Source organism: Rhinopithecus roxellana, chromosome 21, assembly GCF_007565055.1.
Source record: "Rhinopithecus roxellana isolate Shanxi Qingling chromosome 21, ASM756505v1, whole genome shotgun sequence".
Taxonomy (NCBI): Eukaryota; Metazoa; Chordata; class Mammalia; order Primates; family Cercopithecidae; genus Rhinopithecus; species Rhinopithecus roxellana.
Window position 1 is genome coordinate 50,080,689 of NC_044569.1, and position 19,751 is coordinate 50,100,439.

General features: G+C 34.8%; 1 protein-coding gene across 3 annotated transcripts in view; it reads left to right on the top strand.

The window, feature by feature from the left end:
• The window catches only part of SMAD2 (SMAD family member 2), a 95,376-nt gene that overhangs the window by 48,655 nt on the left and 26,970 nt on the right, over positions 1-19,751 (top strand). For all 3 annotated transcript variants that reach the window (XM_030925818.1, XM_030925817.1, XM_030925819.1), the window contains 4 exons: positions 10,693-10,782; positions 11,820-12,013; positions 12,784-12,918; positions 16,117-16,191. In XM_030925818.1, the coding sequence (XP_030781678.1) occupies positions 10,693-10,782; positions 11,820-12,013; positions 12,784-12,918; positions 16,117-16,191 (494 nt within the window). The remainder of the gene's footprint in view (positions 1-10,692; positions 10,783-11,819; positions 12,014-12,783; positions 12,919-16,116; positions 16,192-19,751) is intronic.

Below are 19,751 nucleotides of genomic sequence, written 5' to 3' on the forward strand. Positions count from 1 at the left end.
CACGACCTCTGCTTAAAATGTCAAAACCTTGCTGAGAGAAACAAATGAAGAAGGAGTTGTGATTCTCATTTGGCCAGGTATGCTCTTACCAGACTGACACTCCCTCAATAACAAACCGCACAAAATTCTAAAAATAACATGAAGTACTGGAGAATAAACAAAAATAGGCATGTTTTAGAGGGGATTGACACTTGGAAGAAGGAAATGGCGCAGGCGAATTTTCTGTTGTACAGCTTTTGTCCATGCAAAGTGTGCAGGGTAGCTAAAATTCCAATACGAAACCAAGTCTTTCTGGCCTTGAAGCACCATAGGTAGGACTTGGGAGAATCACGGCTACTGGAGAGTGAGGAGTGAGTATCAGCAAGGAGAGTTTCAGAAAGAGAGCCCTGGATTCTGCCTACAAACTTTGCCAAAATCACCTGCTGACCCCACATGTGTGCGGTAGACAGTACAGCCAAATAATCAGCCTGATTTGAATTGCTCCATGGCAGAGTTTGTTGTTTGAATACAACCAGGTTAATTTTCTGGTGAAACAAAAATGAAGACTTTTTGGAAGATAGTAACAGAACCTCTAACTTCCGTCAGATAAAATTCACAGTGTCTAGCATACAATCCTAAATTACTTAACATACAAAGAACAAACAAAATGTGACCCTTTAACATGAGGAGACCAACCCCAGAAGATCTACATGTTGGAATTACCATGCAGTAAACTGACCGATTCCCTTGTGAATTGGAAAACACAGTAGTAAGAGTACTTAAGTTATGACTTCAAGAGTCACCTTGAAGCCATAGTAATCTGTACAGTGTGATACTGACATAAAAACAAGTAAGATAGCCCCAAATAGATAAACACTGTGTGCCTATTTGATTTTCAGCAAGGTTGCCAAAGCAACCCAGTAGGGAAAGGAAAGTCTTTCAACAAATAGTGCTGGAACAGCTGAATATCCATATGGAAGAATGAACATGACTCCACCTTACATTAGTGGAAAAAAAATAATTCTGGATAAATTGTAGTCCTAATTAAAGCTAAAATTATAAAGCAATAAAATATAGGAGAATATATTTGTGACTTGGGGGTAAACAGAATTGTTTAAAGTATGTAGAAAGCAGTAACCATGAAAGCTGCAAAGTTAGACTCCATCAGTATACAAAGCATCTTATGAAAATACATTGTTAAAAAATAAGTCAGAGTAGGAGAAAATATTTGCAAAACATTTCTGAAAGGATTGAATCTAGAATTTGTAAAGATTTCTGTAACTCAGTAATGGAAAGATAGCCTAATTTTAAAATGGACAGTAGTTGGCTATTTCACTGAAGATAAAGGTCCAGTAAAGAAGTGGAAAAGTGTGTAATATCAGTAGGCTTCAGGAAAATGAAAATTGAAACCACAGTGAAACACCACTGCACAATCATCAGACTACCTGTAATTAAAGACTGACCACACCAAATGTTGATGAGGCTTTGGAATAACCAGGAGCTCTCGTACGTTGAAAGAGGGAGGACTGTAAAATCATACTTCCGCTCTGGAAAAATATCTGGCGATTTATTGAAAAGCTAAACACGCATCTACCCACTGACTGAAGATTTTCACTTCTGGGTATTTACCCGAGAAAAATCATATTTCTATAAAATGACATGTACTTTCTTGAATGTTCATGGCAACTTTATTCACAATAATTAAAACCTAGCAACAGGTCAGGTGTCCATCAGTGTAAGAATGACTAAACAAATTGTGCTTGTTCAAGTAATGGAAAACAACTACACACACACACATCATATACATTAACATGGATGAATCTCAAAATCATGCTGAGTCCAAAAAGCTAGACCCAAGTGAATATGTATCATATCCATTCATAGACTTTCCAGAAGAGACAACACCTGTGGTGAAAAGATCAGATTGGTGATTGCCTCTGGGGATGGGGGCATGGATGCCAGATATTGAGAAAGGGACATGGGTGATGATCTTGACAGGGTTGAAAAGTGTACAATCTATGCATCTGAGAAAACTCAAAATGGTACCATTAAGATACGTGTCTCATGCTGTGTAAATTTCACCTAAAGAAAAAAGGAACCGCGAACTCTACTTATGTGCATTCTTAAGTGTCTAGATTTGTGATATCTGCAACTTTTTTTTTTCTCTGTCTCTCTCAGGGTCTAGCTCTGTCATCCAAGGTGGAGTGAGTGCAGTGGTGCAGTCTCACTGCAGCCTCCGCCTACTGGGCTCAAGCCTTGGCCTCCTGAGTACTAGGAGCACAGGTGTGCATGAGCACACCCAGCTAATATTTTGTATTTTTGGTAGAGATGGGGTTTGACCATGTTGTCCAGGCTGCCCAGGTACAACCTTATTTTTAATGTTCCAAAAAGTAAGAGATGGATAGAGATGTTAAGTAGATAGATGACAGAGCAAAGGAAAACAAATGCAAATTGCAGAATCTAGCTGATGAATATGTAGGGTGCTTACGCATAACTTTAATGGAAGCTTGAAATTTTTTGTAATACAGAACTCAGGAGAAGATGGAAAGCTTATTCATGGAAATATCTGAGAAGTTGGAGTAAATACTTGGAAACTGTTGAGTTTTTCTTTTCTGAGGTGTTCCTCTCCAAAAGTTTGCTTGATTCTTTTTTTTTTTTTTAAAGATGGGATCTCACTGTTACCCAGGCTGGAGTGCAGTAGTGCGTCATAGCTCACTGTGGCCTGAAACTCCTGAACTCAAACCGTCATCCTGCCTCAGCCTCCCGAGTAGCTGGGACCGCAGGCACATGCCACCATGCCTGGCTAATTGTAGAGATGGGGTCTCACTTTGTTGCCCAGGCTGTTTGCTTGGTTCTTAAGAACGTGTAGGGATCCAGCTCTATAGAGCTTTCTGCAAACTTTCGTGATAGAATTAGTTGTTAAAATTTTACTTATTATATGAGCATCAAAGACCTTTGAATAAAGCTGTTCCTGACATATCTGGACATGTATTTGGACTTAACTATGTTATTGATTAGGAAGACTTGACATTAGCTTATTTTTTAAAATTCTGTTTTGTGTGTGTTCTTGTAAAATTATACAAATAACAGTACCACAGCATTGTGTGGTGAGCTCTACTTAGAGCTGTGTACAGTTTGGGTATGTGGAATGTAGACATGTTCTGTTGTGATTTGAAACTTAGAATGAAACCCTGACATACTGGGATGCACATTTGGTGACCCTGTTTTTGAATGGTTACTATTTCATTGCTACAAGATAAAATCGAAAAACATTTTCTACAGAGTGAAGGTTTAAGCCAGTTAAGGACCCTGTTAAACTGTCTCCAGATTTAATTACTGCCCAATTATGCCTTAATTATGAAGGAATGTGAGCACTTATCAGCTATTGTTGATGATTCAACCTTTTTGAAATAAATTTCTTACTATTTCTTTTGTATTTTCAATTTTTATTCAGGAATATCTCAGGTTTTCAAGAGATACAGTTTTTTGCATCTGTAATACAGCAACTTAAAAAATCATTTGCACCTACTTGTTTCTCAATCAGGATTGTCTACATTTTGCAAACAATGTAGGGAAGAGACTGGATTCTGAGGCAAATAAAAGGCTATCATTCTTAAATATTAAGAATTTAAATTTAATCAAAGTAGTCACATTGTTTTCAGTGATGTGATAAATAAATAACATTTAAACATTTGTAGTTGAATACTACAATCTATTTTGTGTCTTTCAATTATATTTGTAGTGAAGATAAAATACACAGCCACACATAGTACTTGTAATTATGGAGACTTAAAAAAATTATTACAGTGATTAATTCTTCATTCCTGAGCTGTTTAAACTTTTAGTCTTAAGTCACATATAAAAATGAAAGGATTATTTTAAGTAGAAATAATTATGGATGCATAGTTACAGATTATTCCCCTAGAAGTCTATATTAAATGAGTAGATCAGTAATCAAGAGCTGGAACCTCAGGAAAGTTCCTTTTGTTGATAATATTCTGCTAATGAATTTTACTGAGTGTTCGGCATGCTTTAATCTCACCAAGGTAACAACTTAGGTTGTTACCCCTTTTGATTTCTTAAAAAAAAAAAAAAAATACACTGTTTAGGCAAGAAGATCATGAAAAATAACAAATTAGTAAAACAATGGGGTTTATTACTTCCGATATTGATTGTCTAACTGCAGCAGTAAATCTTGCAGGTATGGTAGGAACAGTAAAACTGGTTTAAAGGGTTACCAGATTCTGTGATATGAGCCACCTTTTGCCCAAAGTTGGTAGTGTTTTCTTCAGCTTCTCACTGCTTCTCTTTTCTTTCTCCTTAACAAAGATGTGAATAAATATCTATATCCTTAATGCAAAAAAGTAGTATATTAATTGACACAAACATAATATCTGGATGATTGGAAGAAAGTGCAAAATGTTCATTTAGATGTGTATATATGTAGGCAAGTGTGTACTTTGTAAATTGTACACTAGATATTCAATTTTAACTTCAGTTTTCAAAAGTTAGCTTATTCTTAGATGAAGAAAATCTTTGTTTTACTGAAATACTTACTGTAAAAGTTATTACTAGGAAAATATGATAAGGATTTCTATCAGGTTTACTACCAAGTCATCCTGTTAGTTTAGTGATTAATATACTGTATGCCAACAAATGTAGTTGCTATTTTAGTTTATTTATGACTTTAATAGCTGTTTTACCTCTCCTCCCCACATCTTTTTCATTCAAGCTGGATATATAAGCAAGAACATTACACAGTTGATGGGGGATAATCTGTTTTTAAGAAACTGTTGAATGCAAAGAACTTTGGGACTTTGCATGAGATCCTAATATACGTATGCTTGTTCATTTGCGTATTGATGCAGGGACATCATTGTAGTTAATGGTCTGTTACATCTTATTTCAACATATTGTAATATTTCACATTAATTTGTTAGTAAGCAGTATCAAATTTGTTCAGGCAGAATTTATGAGACCAATTTTTGCTGATATTTTTCAGTACATAAGAGTTCTAAGAATATCCTGACGTTAGATTGTCAAATAAGCTTAGGAAATGTTGAGCCAATGTGTTTGGGATATTGCTATCGTTGTTATAACTTAATAATCTCTTTAGGTTATATTGTTGATTTCACATAGCAAGTAGTCTTAGTTTAACATTTTCAGACCTATTTTCTATCCTTAGTACTTTGTAAACAGCTTGATGTTGTACAGGTTTATGTTCTTCACATTTGAGTAATGTACAGACATTTCTTGTGGACTTCCTTTAATATTAAATGTATAGAAACATACTTGAGTGCAAACGTATGCTAACCAAAAGACAAATTTATACTCGGTTATATAACCCACAGTCTTCCAATTAACATCAATTTAATAGGTGATGGATTCTAGTTTTACACAACTTGCAGGTTACTTTGAGGTCAATAATCCATTTAGTCTTACACAGTACTTGATATAAAATAGCTAGCCTGTGATAATTGTCATTAAATATTTGTAAGATGCACTTTTTTTCATTTTGAGATGCCCCTTATAAATAAAATTGAAAGAGGATTTTCAAGTGTTCCACAAATAATGTTGCATTTTAAAGTAGATAATCTTAGATTAGTGAAATTTATTGAATGTGTAAAAGGCTTTTTATATAGTTGTTATAATCAGTGCTACTTCTCTAAAATTTTTCCTGCATTTGTTTCTTTTAATATTTTTTTAGAAACTGGCCATACCTGCAAGTTATAACTTACACTTTTTATTAACAAAATGAAAACCTGGGAGATACAGTTTGTCCCCAGTGTTATTTAGAATGTTATGATTTAATGTGACTAGGAATATTATAATCCACTTTTTGTACTATGAAAATACCAGTTGGGTCATCAAATACGTTGTTTGCTGGGTTTGGTACACAAAGGCCTTTGGGAGCTCAGGGTGTTGCGGGGAAATACATTGTGGTTAGATAGAATCTTTAAGAAGGAGTAGGTGATTAAAACTGCCTAATTAAAACCTACCAAAAGGCATCTTAAAAATTGACCTGGTTTGCTAGACATATTAAAGAATTAGTAGTAAAAGGTGGCTAAGAAGGGGCAGTTAACATAAATGCACATGGAAGAAAATTGGTACCAAAGGTTCATGTGAGACAGAAAGGACATTGTGTGAGAAAAGAATGATCAGGGCTCAGGCTGGCATGTTACTATTTGTCTGTTACAATAATGCCCAAACTGTGCTTTAAATGATGCAGTATAGGAAGTAATGTGCCTCTGATGTTTTAGAACTGTATCTTTTTATAGAAGTGTCGAGAAGATGTTGACTTGCATTTAATTCTCTGGCAATATTTTCTTGTTTTATTTTTACAATTTTGGTGAAAGGCAGTACATTCACATGGCTCAAAAATAGTATGTTTATGTATGTATACTACAAGCATGTGTATACACAAACATACATTGGAACCTCTCCCTACTCTGTCTGCACCTCACGTAACTACTGTTCATGATGTATGTGTGTCTTTATGCATATATTAGCGAGTAAGTACAGATCTTTTTACCTGTCCTTTTTTAATACAGGAAGTAGCATGTTTTGGACCTTTCCGTATCAATTCATAGGGTGCCTTCATCATATGCTAAATTGTCCTATGAATTTTTTGTTGGGACTTTTTCTGTTTTGGTTTTTACTTTTCTTTGTGTTCTTCTGTGTTTTTCCTTTTTTCAGGTAAAATTTTCATATGGTGAAGTGCACAAATCATATATTCGGTTTAGTTAGATTCAACAAATGCATATACCCGTGTTTTAAGATAAAGAACATTTCAATCATCCAGAAAGTTCTTTCATACTCTTTCCTAGTGGTTCTTCTGGAAACAACCACTGTTTGAAATTTTTCGCTTTGAATTTGTTCTGCCACTTCTAGAACTTCATGTAAGTGGAATCATTCAGTGTAGATACTTTTACTGTTCAGCTTCTTTTGATCACTATATTCCCAAGATTCATCCATGGGTCAGTAATTATTTTTCAAGATTGTTTTGCTATTCAGGATCCTTAGTATTTCCATATGCATTTTAGATCAGCTTGTCAGTTGCTACAAAAATATTTTTGCTGAAATGGTGACTGTAATAGATATAAAACAAATCGGCAACAATTCATTAGGGAATGAGGGCAGATGGACATCTTAATATTGACTCATCTGTGAATATGCTGTATCTCTATATACTTAGCTTTTAAAAAATATCTTTGAGCAAAGTTGAGTTTGGGCAGAGTTCACAGTCACATTTTGATGTTTTTCCCTTGTGCCTCTTTCTTTACAGGGTATCTTCCTTCTTTTTTCAAACTCTCTGGCAGCCCCAAATGTGTCCTCTGATTCTAGGTCAGTAAAACTGCAGTTTTCTAAAAACAAACCCCCTGCAGTGTTCTGTTTGAATTCTAGTTGCCCTGCCTAGCTGTGACTGGGGAGTGCCCTTGGGTACACAGCCACAGAAATGCAGCTCTCATCCAGTACAGTTTGCACCTTTGACGGGTGGACCTCCCTGCGGCTTTTGTCTGTTTGTGATCTGTCTCCACTGTTTTCAAATAGTTGATTATTATATTTTGTTCAGAGTTTATCATTGTTATCTGAAGGAAAGTTAGCCTAATTGAGGCTGCTCTGCCATTACTGGAAGTAGAACCTCCATTCTGTTTTGTGTATTCTTTTACTAATTGCATACTGTTTTAATTATTGAGAATTTGTAATGTGCTTCAGAATCTGGTAGGACAAGCCTTTTGTTAGAATTTTTCTGGTCATACTTATTTATTTTGGCTTATTATAGTATTTGGACTAATACCTGGATTTTAAAAGCATTTATTTTTATTGAGATTGCATCAAATATGTAAATTTGGTAGAATTAATACCTCTATGATGGTATCTTCCTCTGTAGGGTCATATGTTTTTCTTTTTGCTCAGTGCACTTTTGTGTTCTTTAGTTATGTTTAAAAATGTTTCTTTGTATAGTTTGACACAGTTATAATTACATTTATCTAGATGCTGCTTTATACAACTCTCACTATCTAAGGGGGATTGGTTCTAGGATTTTTCACTCATACCAGAATTAGTGGATGCTCAAGTCTCTGATACGAAATAGCATTGTAAGGCTGGGCATGTTGACTCACTTCTGTAATCCCAGCACTTTTTGAGAGGCTGAGGTGGAAGGATCACTTGAGTCCAGGGCTTCAAGGCTATCCCTGGCATCACAGTGAGACTTTGTCTCTACAAAAAGTGTTAAAATTAGCCAACTGTGGTGACACACGCCTAAGTCCCAGCTACTCAGGAGGCTGAGGCGGGAGAACTACTTGAGGCTGGGAGGTCAAGGCTGCAGTAAGCCCCATTTTAAAAATAAAATGGCATTGTATTTGCGTATAACCTACACACATTTTCTCATACTTTAAATCAGCTGTTCCCAACTGTTTTGGCACCAGAAGCCAGATTCATGAAAGACAATTTTTCCACCAACTGTGGCGGTGCGTCAGTGGTTTTGGGATAAAGCCATTCCACCTCAGATCATCAGGCATTAGTTAGATTCTCTTAAGGAGTGCCCAACCTAAAGCCCTCGCATGTGCAGTTCACAATAGGGTTCTCACTCCTATGAGAATCTAATGCCACTGCTGATCTTCCAGGAGGCAGAGCTCAGGTGGTAATGGTCTCTCATGTGCTGCTCACTTCCTGCTGTGCATCCTGGTTCCTAGCAGGCCGTGAACTGGTATCAGTCTGTGGCCTCTGAGACTCCTGCTTTAAGTCATCTCTATATTATGCATAATATGTAATACAATGTAAATGCTGTGTAAATAGTTGTTGTACCATATCGTTTTTAAATTTTGTATTTTTCAATTGTATTTTTTTTAGTTTTTAAAATTTATTTATTTTTGCTACTTTTTGATCTACAGTTGGTTGAATCCAAGGATGTGGAGCCCTTAGATACAGAGGGCTCTATGTTTTATTATAAATTGGTTTATTTTAAAAAATATTTTTTATTATGTAAACAGGTAATGATTTTACTAGCTAGAAGCAAATTTGATATTTTAAAATAAACCTTCCAATTTTGTTAGGCATGATAATGATGGAACTGAGGCTTAAATATATCCTATGGCAGCAGTTGGAAAGTGACCGAATTAGGGTTGGGGTCTAGATCTGTCTGCCTCTAGACTGATTGCAAGTCCTTGACAATTACTGTTTATTCTTCTCTGATTCCTTTCAAGGATTAAATAAAGTACAAATTAAACTTCATGCTCTATTTTAGATTCTGGTTCTCATGTCAGTCCCAGAATAACTTGAGTGAAATGTTCTGATAGCAGAGCAGGATAGCCTCTTGCACTACACTTTTGTTAATTATTTTCAAAGAAGAGTCTGCTATATACCATTTCTTTCATAAACTGAGACTTGCAAGTCTGTAGAATTTAGGTGATTCTATTGTGATTTAAACTATATTGTGCTATATGTTTCCAATAGATATTAGACAAATATCTTTTAAATAAACCACTAATGTCATGGTTTTTAAATCAGTGTATCATTGGAAAAAACGAAAAGGTCTAAGCCTTAATTTACCTGGCTTTTTCTGACTTTTATAGTCTGGTAAATTTTGCAGCCTGAAAAAGCAAGAGAATCTGTAAAATAACTTCAATGAGGTACTGGAAAATTTCTTAACAGGTTTTGTTGTAAACTGTCCAGTCATTGTAGCCCCCGAAGCAGGGCATGACGTGTTCCTGCAGCCTGATAGCTATGTGACAGCACCTGTAGCACTAAAGCCAAGGATGCCAGGTGGTTCTGTTGCCTTGCCACAGGAAGCCAGCACTTCTCACCATTGCCCTTTGAACTGTTGATCCAGTTAAGCTCACTAACAATGTGTAAATTTGAAATTTAATCAATTGCTTGGTTTATTTTCAAAAGATGTTTTGAAATACTCCTTTCTCCGCATTGAAGTTTGGATGATTTTGTAATATGTGAGAAATGGACTTTTCAGAAAAGTACAACTTAGTACTTGAGACATTGGCTGTCAAAGTTCCGTTCCAAAACTTCCTTTTGAATTCTCTTTCTCTTCTCCCACTGACCAGAAGTTACTTTGAAATGAAGTAGAGGTAGGGAAAAAGGGAGAATTAACTCTGACCTGCCCATATTCTGGAGAGAAATGTGGGAGAAAAATTTTAAGGTGATATACTAAATTAGAATGACTTCAAAGTCTATTTCTTTGTTTATTCTAGAGATAAGAGAGCAAAATAATTTTCAGTAAAACTTAAAAGTATCATGACCAAATAACCTGAAAATCTTAACTGTGGATGTATGTCTGTTTTTATGGGGATTTTTTTCTATATTAAAATCAGATGACATCTGTTTTTAGATAATTTTTTTAAAAACTGGATTATAAAATGAAGCACTGTTAGTAAAGCTGATGGCAGAGGTTTTAGATCTTTTGAATAGAGGAAAGTGGTAAGGGCATTATAGGTATGATTCATTGAGCTAGAGGGCATTGGTGTTCACATTTTAGAAACATAATCATGACTTATCTGGAGTCACATGTTCCATTTTATTGGCTTCCTTCATATAGAAAATATAGTAACCAGCACTACATGCCTGTGAAAAAGTGAAGCAATTGTATATTTTCTGGGTGAAGGAAGTATTCTGTACATTCTCCATGTTTTACATCATGGTATTTTGAATAACCATGCTTCCATGTTCACATCAATTTTTTGTTTTTCAATTTATGCACAGCACTTGCTCTGAAATTTGGGGACTGAGTACACCAAATACGATAGATCAGTGGGATACAACAGGCCTTTACAGCTTCTCTGAACAAACCAGGTGAATATTCTGCCCTCTGTTGAATCCTAGAGATCTTGTGGGAGGGGGGTATATTTTGAAAGACCTATATGGGGTTGCTTAGTGTAATTTTGCCTAGGATGTTTCCTTAATGTAAAATAAGGCATAGCATTTAAAATATCTGCTTGCCAGTATAAAAAATATATTAAATGTTTCAGCTGATGTTTTAATCAATGCAATTCTAGTTTGAATCTTCTTTAAATTGCTGTATCCCCTAAAGAATAAGAATTTTGATAACTATATATTTATTTTAGCTTGAGATCAGATTATAATCTGTTGTTGGCCTAATTTTTAAGTAGATACATGATCAGTTTTGCTAAATTTCTTGTTACCAAAATCTCATCTTTATACTAATAAATACATATTTAATGAACCCCTTTTATAACAATTAACAGTAGGTTAACTCATTTTTATGTTACTTTTTAAAATCACTTCATTCTCTTTTTTGCGTATATGGTATTTGTTCATTTCATCTCATCATATTCATCACCATCTACATTTATTTGTGAACTACATATATATACCTCAGTTCTCAAAACAGTCACAACTGGGTAATGAGTTGTAGTAGTCTGAGGAAGTTACTATCACATCATTGTTGGTATTTATCATTCTTCACACTAGTTCCTTTTTTGACTATTCAGTCACCTCCAGAATTAATACCCTTAGAAGCATCTCCAAAATGAGTTTGATTTTCTAAACATAGAAGTTAACAAAGTTTTTCAAGCGTAACTGCATAAACTCTCTTTTTTTAAAAAATCAGTTTTTCCCAAGTAGTTAGCCTTTCATTGGCATTTGAGTCATTTATGTGACGTATTTATGAGAAACATCTGCTAGTGCTGCTGCATACTTTTATCAGATCCATTAAATCGTACATTTTTCTTCTTGATTCTCACTAAAACTAACTAAATGGCTGTCATTCTTTTCTTTATGCTTTTGCTGTACTAATTTAGTCCATTCGACTACACTTTTTTTTTTTTTTTTAAAGTTCCCTCCTTTGTTTTCCCCTTGCTTCCCAATAGGTCTCTTGATGGTCGTCTCCAGGTATCCCATCGAAAAGGATTGCCACATGTTATATATTGCCGATTATGGCGCTGGCCTGATCTTCACAGTCATCATGAACTCAAGGCAATTGAAAACTGCGAATATGCTTTTAATCTTAAAAAGGATGAAGTATGTGTAAACCCTTACCACTATCAGAGAGTTGAGACACCAGGTAGGAACAATGCAAATTTTTTTCTTGGTTTTGAGTTAAATGCCTGAACTTAAGTATATTTAAGTAATCTTGTGACCCAGGAAAATTTTAGTGTAAATTCTAATAAATTACCTTAAATTGTGCATATTATTTGGTGGTAATTAAATTTTTTTAATTTTTTTTAAATTTTTAATGGGAATACGTATCTTGGAAAGATGTGTCTGTTTCTTGGAGTAGCATATGATTTGGCATGAAAGTGCATATCCAGGAAATCCTGTAGATTGGCAGTCTGCTTAGAGCTGTGCTGATGTGCTTCTACATGTCCCTGCTGCAGTAACTTATTTTCAAGCATTTTGCACTTGGAGTGCTTTTAGAAGTACTTTAATGACATCATTTGTATATATGCTGTTTAGTAAAGCTTGTAATAAGACTTCATTTAGTTAGCTGTCTACCTGAAACTATTAAAAAATATAGCAGTAGCTATATTTTTGGAAATTTTTCTATATCTGATTGTATAGATAAAGACAATGTTAACTTTTCCAGGGGGGATTTATGAACTTTTATGGTAATATAATATTACCAGGATCACATTGTTTCCAAAAGTTTGAGATAAATTAGAACTTGGAAATTTGGATAATTAGACTACATAAGTTAAAGCCGTAATCAGATTTGTCAGACCCTAACTTTAAAAATTAAGCTACAACTTCTCTTCTTCTTGTTGAAACTTTAAAAAAGGTTCCCCCACTCCCCTTTGCTCTTTGCCATAACTAGGCTTTCTTGAACTTTTTCAGTTTTGCCTCCAGTATTAGTGCCCCGACACACTGAGATCCTAACAGAACTTCCGCCTCTGGATGACTATACTCACTCCATTCCAGAAAACACTAACTTCCCAGCAGGAATTGAGCCACAGAGTAATTATATTCCAGGTATTTTTGACTTCTGAATCTCCTAAAACTTGGATAGATACAAATGTGTTGTTCATAAGCATTCAAGTATTAGTAAATTATGGTTTCACTTTTTTAAAAATGCTTTTGAGTTTTTAATAGAAAAATCGGATTTGTTGGGTGATTATTTTGTGAAATGTATAAGCCTAGTACATTAAACAGTTTTGTTTGGAGAAGAGTTTTACTTTATATTTCATTTTCTTTTGCAGTGACTTTAATCAAAGTACTGTGAGAAGCAGAAAAGAAAAGATCTTAGTAAGTTTGTCTTAGTGTTGAAGCTAAGCGAGATGCAGAATGTAAGCAAAACAAATGATGTAGGAAAAAAGTACCCCTGAAACACATGTAACTGAAAATCCACCCAGTGATCACTTTTTCTTAGGTAACTTGGTAATATTTAACAGAAATGTAACATTTCTATAAGAAATACAATACTTAGTTCTATAGATGTAGCAGCACATACATATTATACTGAATATCAGAAAACCTCTTTTAATTATGTTTCGTCTGCATCTCAGTAATTCCTGATGAAAATTGAATTCAGCTACATGGTTCTCAAATTTTGTTCTGATATATTGTGTGATCCAGTAATACTCCATGATATGATATCTGGCCTTTTCGTTTTTTATGGCTTTTTTTTTTTTTTTTTTGGAGAACCACTAATATTTTGTTACTTTTCTTGTATGTTTTCCTTTTTGTTTTGTTTGATTGATTTTTCTCCCTAGCAGAAACAGCATGATGTTAGGATGAGGATTAAACTATCGTGTCTTGATTTCTTTCTTCCTTTTGTAATATTCTTCTATTCCACTCTTATTTTATACACTAAAAATATGTAAGGAACTTAAGAGCATTTACAAAATTTTAAAAATACAGTTTTAATACATTTAAACAATTATTTCTTTCATGTATCCATCATGGAAATAATGCTTATGCATTGAAGATAATTTTTAAAATGTAAGGAAGAAAAAAAGATAAGAAAAGATAACTAAGAAAAGTTTTTTTTTTTTTAATAGCTGGTTTTACAAATGGGAAGTGGTTTTTGATTGTTTTAGTTTGATTACTGTTTTATTCCAGAAGAGGATTTAAAGCTGCTTTTTGGGTTGCTAGGAAATACAAACTTACTGAAGTTAAGAGAGAGAGAAGGTGGGGTGTAGTATGATATACTAGGATGAGGGAAAACGCGGGACTATGAAACAGGGCAGTTGCCAGGTAGAAAAGGGAGTGGAGTTTAGTGAACGTTGGTGTGGTTTTGGAAAGGGAGGCATTTTAAGTCATTAGTGTGGAGAGTACTGTTTTTCAGCCAACAGTACTAACCTTAGGTATAAGCATGCAGTCTTACAGCACGAATATCCAGTAATTATTTGGAAGGATATTCACCGGAATGTTTAGTGGCTTTCACTTGTGAAGATGTTTGGGCTCATTTTTCCTTTCTTTTTTATTCTTTTAATTATTTAGATTTGAGTATTTTATAAAGTAGAAAATCAGAAGTGGATTATACCTATTTGCTTTTCTGGACAGTGGGGCTTTATCCAGTTTCAAGCAACAGCAAAACCAAAGGATTCATGTTTTATTCCACTTAAAATACATTTTAACGTTTTCTCAAAAATGCTAATAGCTTTATTATTTATTACAATGGAAAAAGTGCAGTAAGATAACGTCTTTTAAGGTTCAGCATTTCTTTCTGATTAGATCTTTGAAATACTGGTTAAACTCAAAAAGCTTAGCACCATTTAACTTTATTAGCTTTAACTTTTAAAATATGCATAATGATATATACACTTATTTTTATGTTCTTTTGAGTATATGAAGCTACTTTATTCTTAGAATTTTTGTATTAAAAATTTTGGGGTACTGACACTTAAATGAAAAGTTTGATACTTAAAGTTTGTGGTTAGCTTATTAAATAGATATTGTAAAAGGTTATTGAAGGAGACCCTTAACCTGTGTCTTCCCTCTCTCTTTTTTTTTTTTTTTTTGAGACGGGAGTTTTGCTTCTTGCCCAGGCCAAAGTATAATGGTGTGATCTCGGCTCACCACAACCTCCACCTCCTGGGTTCAAGTGATTCTCCTGCCTCAGCCTCCCTAGTAACTGGGATTACAGGCATGCGCCACCACACCCGCTAATTGTGTACTTTCTTTCTTTTTGGTAGAGACAGATTTCTCCATGTTGGTCAGGCTTGTCTCGAACTCCCGACCTCAGGTGATCCGCCTGCTTCGGCCTCCCAAAGTGCTGGGATTACAGGTGTGAATCACCGTGCCTGGCCTGTCTTCTGATAATTTTAAAATTCTGTTTGGATATGTGTCTGTGTTATCTTGAATTGCTCAGAAGTGTTCAGCAGTGTAAATGTTGAACTGATGAAACTCTTTTGAACTTATTTTTCCTCCTTGGAATTACAGTTGATGTAATTGTGTACATGTTTTTATTTTACATGCAGTTTATTCAGCTATTCAGATGCCTTTCTGAATATAAATGTTTTATTCAGACATGAATAAAATGTTTGAGTGTTATGGTGGAAATAACATGTTAGAATCCTAAAGTTTATTTTTGGGGAGCATTTTACCTCTTTATACATTAGTCTATATTTGAATTGAATTTTTTGCTTCAAACACTTAGACTTTACCAGTTAGGAATCCTTGGAGAAATATACTTTTTAGGTAGAATTCAGCCTGGACCAATCTGGAACCATACTACCATATTTTACTCTATAGAACTTAGTATAAGTTGTAAGCTGTATTATTTAATAGTTTTATAATCCAAAATCTTGTGTGTTTTTTTTATTTTCTAAGTACTCATAAAATAACGATGTTCATTAGATTAAACAACAACAACAAAAAATTGTAGTTATTAGTGGTTTTGCAGCCTAAGCCTACTGATTGAGATCTGGGGCATTTTTGAAGTTACATTTTTGGCTCTTGTCACAGAATATGTACATACAGGAATGAGCGAGATATGTAAATAATATATATGTCCAGAGAGTAGGATTTTATTAAAAGTAGATGTTAAGGATTCACTGCAAAATTTGGACAAGATCTGAATTATACACCTTCAGTATGCAGTATTACTTTCTGTAATAATGTTATGTAATGTTATTATTTGTTATTTGGAGTGATTCATTGGTAGCTGGGAGAAAAGGTAGTGAGATTATGTTGCAGCTGTGCTTGATTTATTTTACACTTTTGTAGAAACGCCGCCTCCTGGATATATCAGTGAAGATGGAGAAACAAGTGACCAACAGTTGAATCAAAGTATGGACACAGGTAAAAAAAAGTCTTTGAAAATTCCTCAGTTATTAGATATACATTTCTTGTTTTGTTTGAAACTCACAAAAGATGTTACTCTTAGAGAAGTTGAGAAACATACCAAAAAAGATGATCTTCTATCTTGATTTAACATATCTGAACTACTTACCAAAGGGATCCATGTTGTCCCTGAAAAATTAACGTATGGTACTCTGTAGAATAATTATTTTTTGATTAGAGTAAATGAAAATTTGAAAACATGCACATGCTTTTATTTCTTTTTAAGTATTTGCTTCTGTTGAAAGTTTTAGTTAACCCTATGACTAAGTATCTCTCCGTGATGCAAGACCATAATTACTCAAATAACAGATTTTCAGAGGAATTTGGGGGTGAAGGATGAGGAACAGCTTTTCACTGCTTTTTTTTAACCTAATAGTTAATTTTGAATTATAGTAGATTAATTTCTTATACTTATCAACTCCAAACAGTGATGAAGAAAAAAATTAAAGCTTTAAATCATGTCTTATGTAATAAAATGTATAACTCAGCAGAACTAATAAATTACCAGTGAAATCACTTTGATGTCATTGTAATTGTCCAGTTTGATTCATTTCACTCTATCTGTATCTTAACTATTGGACACCTTAATATTACAGCCTGACAGATTATACCATCATCTTTGTCCACATCTCAACACTAATGCATTCTTGGTTATGATAATCTAAATTAATTTTTAAATGGATTAACGTTGGTGGGGGAGGGAGGGGTTACAATAATTCTGTTGTTTAAATCCGTTTTTTAGACTCCCAGGTAAAGAAGTTTCTGCTGTAGCTAATCATACATTTGGGTCTTTACGAGTACCAGATAACTAAGAAAGGTAGATAATCTAATGAACATTGGAAATGACATGTTATACATCTTAATGCAGATATCTTTTTTTTTTTTTTTTTTGAGACGGAGTTTTGCTCTGTCGCCCAGGCTGGAGTGCAGTGGCCGGATCTCAGCTCACTGCAAGCTCCGCCTCCCGGGTTTACGCCATTCTCCTGCCTCAGCCTCCCGAGTAGCTGGGACTACAGGCGCCCGCCACCTCGCCCGGCTAGTTTTCTGTATTTTTTAGTAGAGACGGGGTTTCACCGTGTTAGCCAGGATGGTCTCGATCTCCTGACCCCGTGATCCGCCCGTCTCGGCCTCCCAAAGTGCTGGGATTACAGGCTTGAGCCACCGCGCCCGGCCTAATGCAGATATCTTAATGCACATGATATTTGACTTCCCACATATGTTTTACTGAAATTAGATGTCAACTTTCTTCTTGAAGCAGTAATATTCTTTTTTGCCTGTGATGGACAGCTGTTACTGTGACATTTAAAAGTGAATGATAAGATACTGAATGTCATAAGCCACAATGAGATGCTACCTCACACCTACTAGATGGCTATAATCAAAAAAAGGACAATAACAAATGTTGGTGAGGATGTGGAGAAATTGGAGTCCTCATATATTGCTGGTAGGAATGTTAAATGGTTCAGCACTTTGGAAAAGTTTGCTGTTCCTCAAAAAGTTAAATACAGAGTTAACATATTGTGGCCAGCTATGTACCCAAGTGAATTGAAAACATGTCTACTCAAAAACTTGTACATGACCGTTTATGCAGGCGTTATTCTTAATGTTCAAAGTTAGAAACAACTCAGATGTCCATCAAATGATGAATGGATAAATAACATGAGATACGTTTCTGCAGTAGAATTATTCAGCCATGTAAAGGAATTGATAGTACAGCATGAAGTGTGGCAACATGGATGGACCTTGAAAGCAGTATGTTAAGTGAAAGAAGCCAGGACAAAAAAGGCTGCAGGGATTCTAATTAGTGCACATACACCTATTCAACAATATAACTGAAACACAGGGGGCGCAATAATATGAGTATTGGTTATGTATGATAAATAAAGTCAAAAATGGAGAATAAACTGAATCAGCCAGCTAAAATAATTGCAGTGTTGGGGCTAACTTTGAACCCAACCTAATATTTCTGTTTCAGTGGAGCAATGTTACTGGCTTTCTGAATGACACATTTAAAATTACTGTATGGCAATGGGAATATGTGATTCATGAGATGCCAACAGTTGGTTTGGCTGCCAGCCTCTTAACCAGTATCAGTTTCTCTCTCGGGGCCATGACAAGAAACACAATTCTGACTGATGCAGGGCTCCAATTTAGAGCAAAGTTGGCCACCTCTCTAACTGGTTCATACCTTCCAGAGGGAAGGACATAATTAAATTCATCTTTCATAACCTGCTGGGGAAAAAAATGGATTGAAAAATTTTTAAAAGGGCAACCAGAGGATAAATTAGGCATAATAAGTAACTATATGAACAAGTACTTGTTACTTCTTTTTCTTAATTGAGATTTCTCTGATTAAGACTTTATTCTTCCTTTATAGTCTTGTGGACATTAGAAGTCAGGCTGGACATCATAAGAAATTTAGAAGTTTGATTAACCTCTGTAATATTGTATAATCAGTCCCTTTTCAAGTCATGATTTTTATGAACATATTTATTCTAACAGGTATATAGAGAAATATAATAGATCGTAAGATGTGGATTTCATAACTCACAATTCAGTTTTGTATCTTCTACATACACTGTGCTTGGTCCAAGATATACAAAGAGACTTACAGGGTTTTTTTAATCTGCCTGTGTCCCAGAAGATAAAATGAGGTCCTGACCTCCAGTACCTCAGAATATGGCCTTGTTTGGAAGTAGCATCTTTGTAAATGTAATTATTTAAGATGAAGTCATACTGAAGTGCGATGGGCCCTAATTCTATATGACTGGTGTCTTTAAGAGATAGGGAGGAATGTGCCATATGAAGATGGAGGCAGGTAACTGGAGTTAGCACCTGCAAGCTGAGCAATTCCTAGGATAGTTGGGAAACCCAAAAGCTTAAGAGAAAGGCGTGGAACAGATTCTCCCCTTGAGCCTTTGAGAGAGCATGGCTTTGCTGACATCTTTACTTGGGACTTAGGTCTTCCAAAGCTCTGAGAAAATAAATTTCTGTTGTTTTAAACCACCCAGTTTGTGGTATTTTGTTAGAGCAAGCCCTAGGAAGCTGATACAGTGAGTATTAAGATTTTGAGAGTATCCTACTAGTATGTATATTTAATTATTTGTAAGTTATGTACAGGCACTTCATGTACATTTTAAAATATATACAAAAATTAGAAATTGAAGGATAAGATTAAATAGAAAATATGTTTTAATTTTTTCTTTTTGTAAACTAGTAGTTTTGTGTACTCCTAGACAGTGTTCACATACACTCCACTTACAAGAGTCTTAACCAAATGCATATAATCAAAATAGCGTGGTGAGACTCTGAGCTTGACTACCTGAGTTTGAAATGTTCCTCTTCCATATACTAGCTAGGTAGCCTAGTTTTTACATCTGTAAAATAGGGACAATAATAGCGTTTAACTCATAGAGTGTTAACAGGTCTTATATTTATAAGGCATCTATGTGTTCCTAACCTGTAATAAGCACTGTATGAATGTAGTTAAAGAAAATGTTAGGAGAAGTTAACCATTA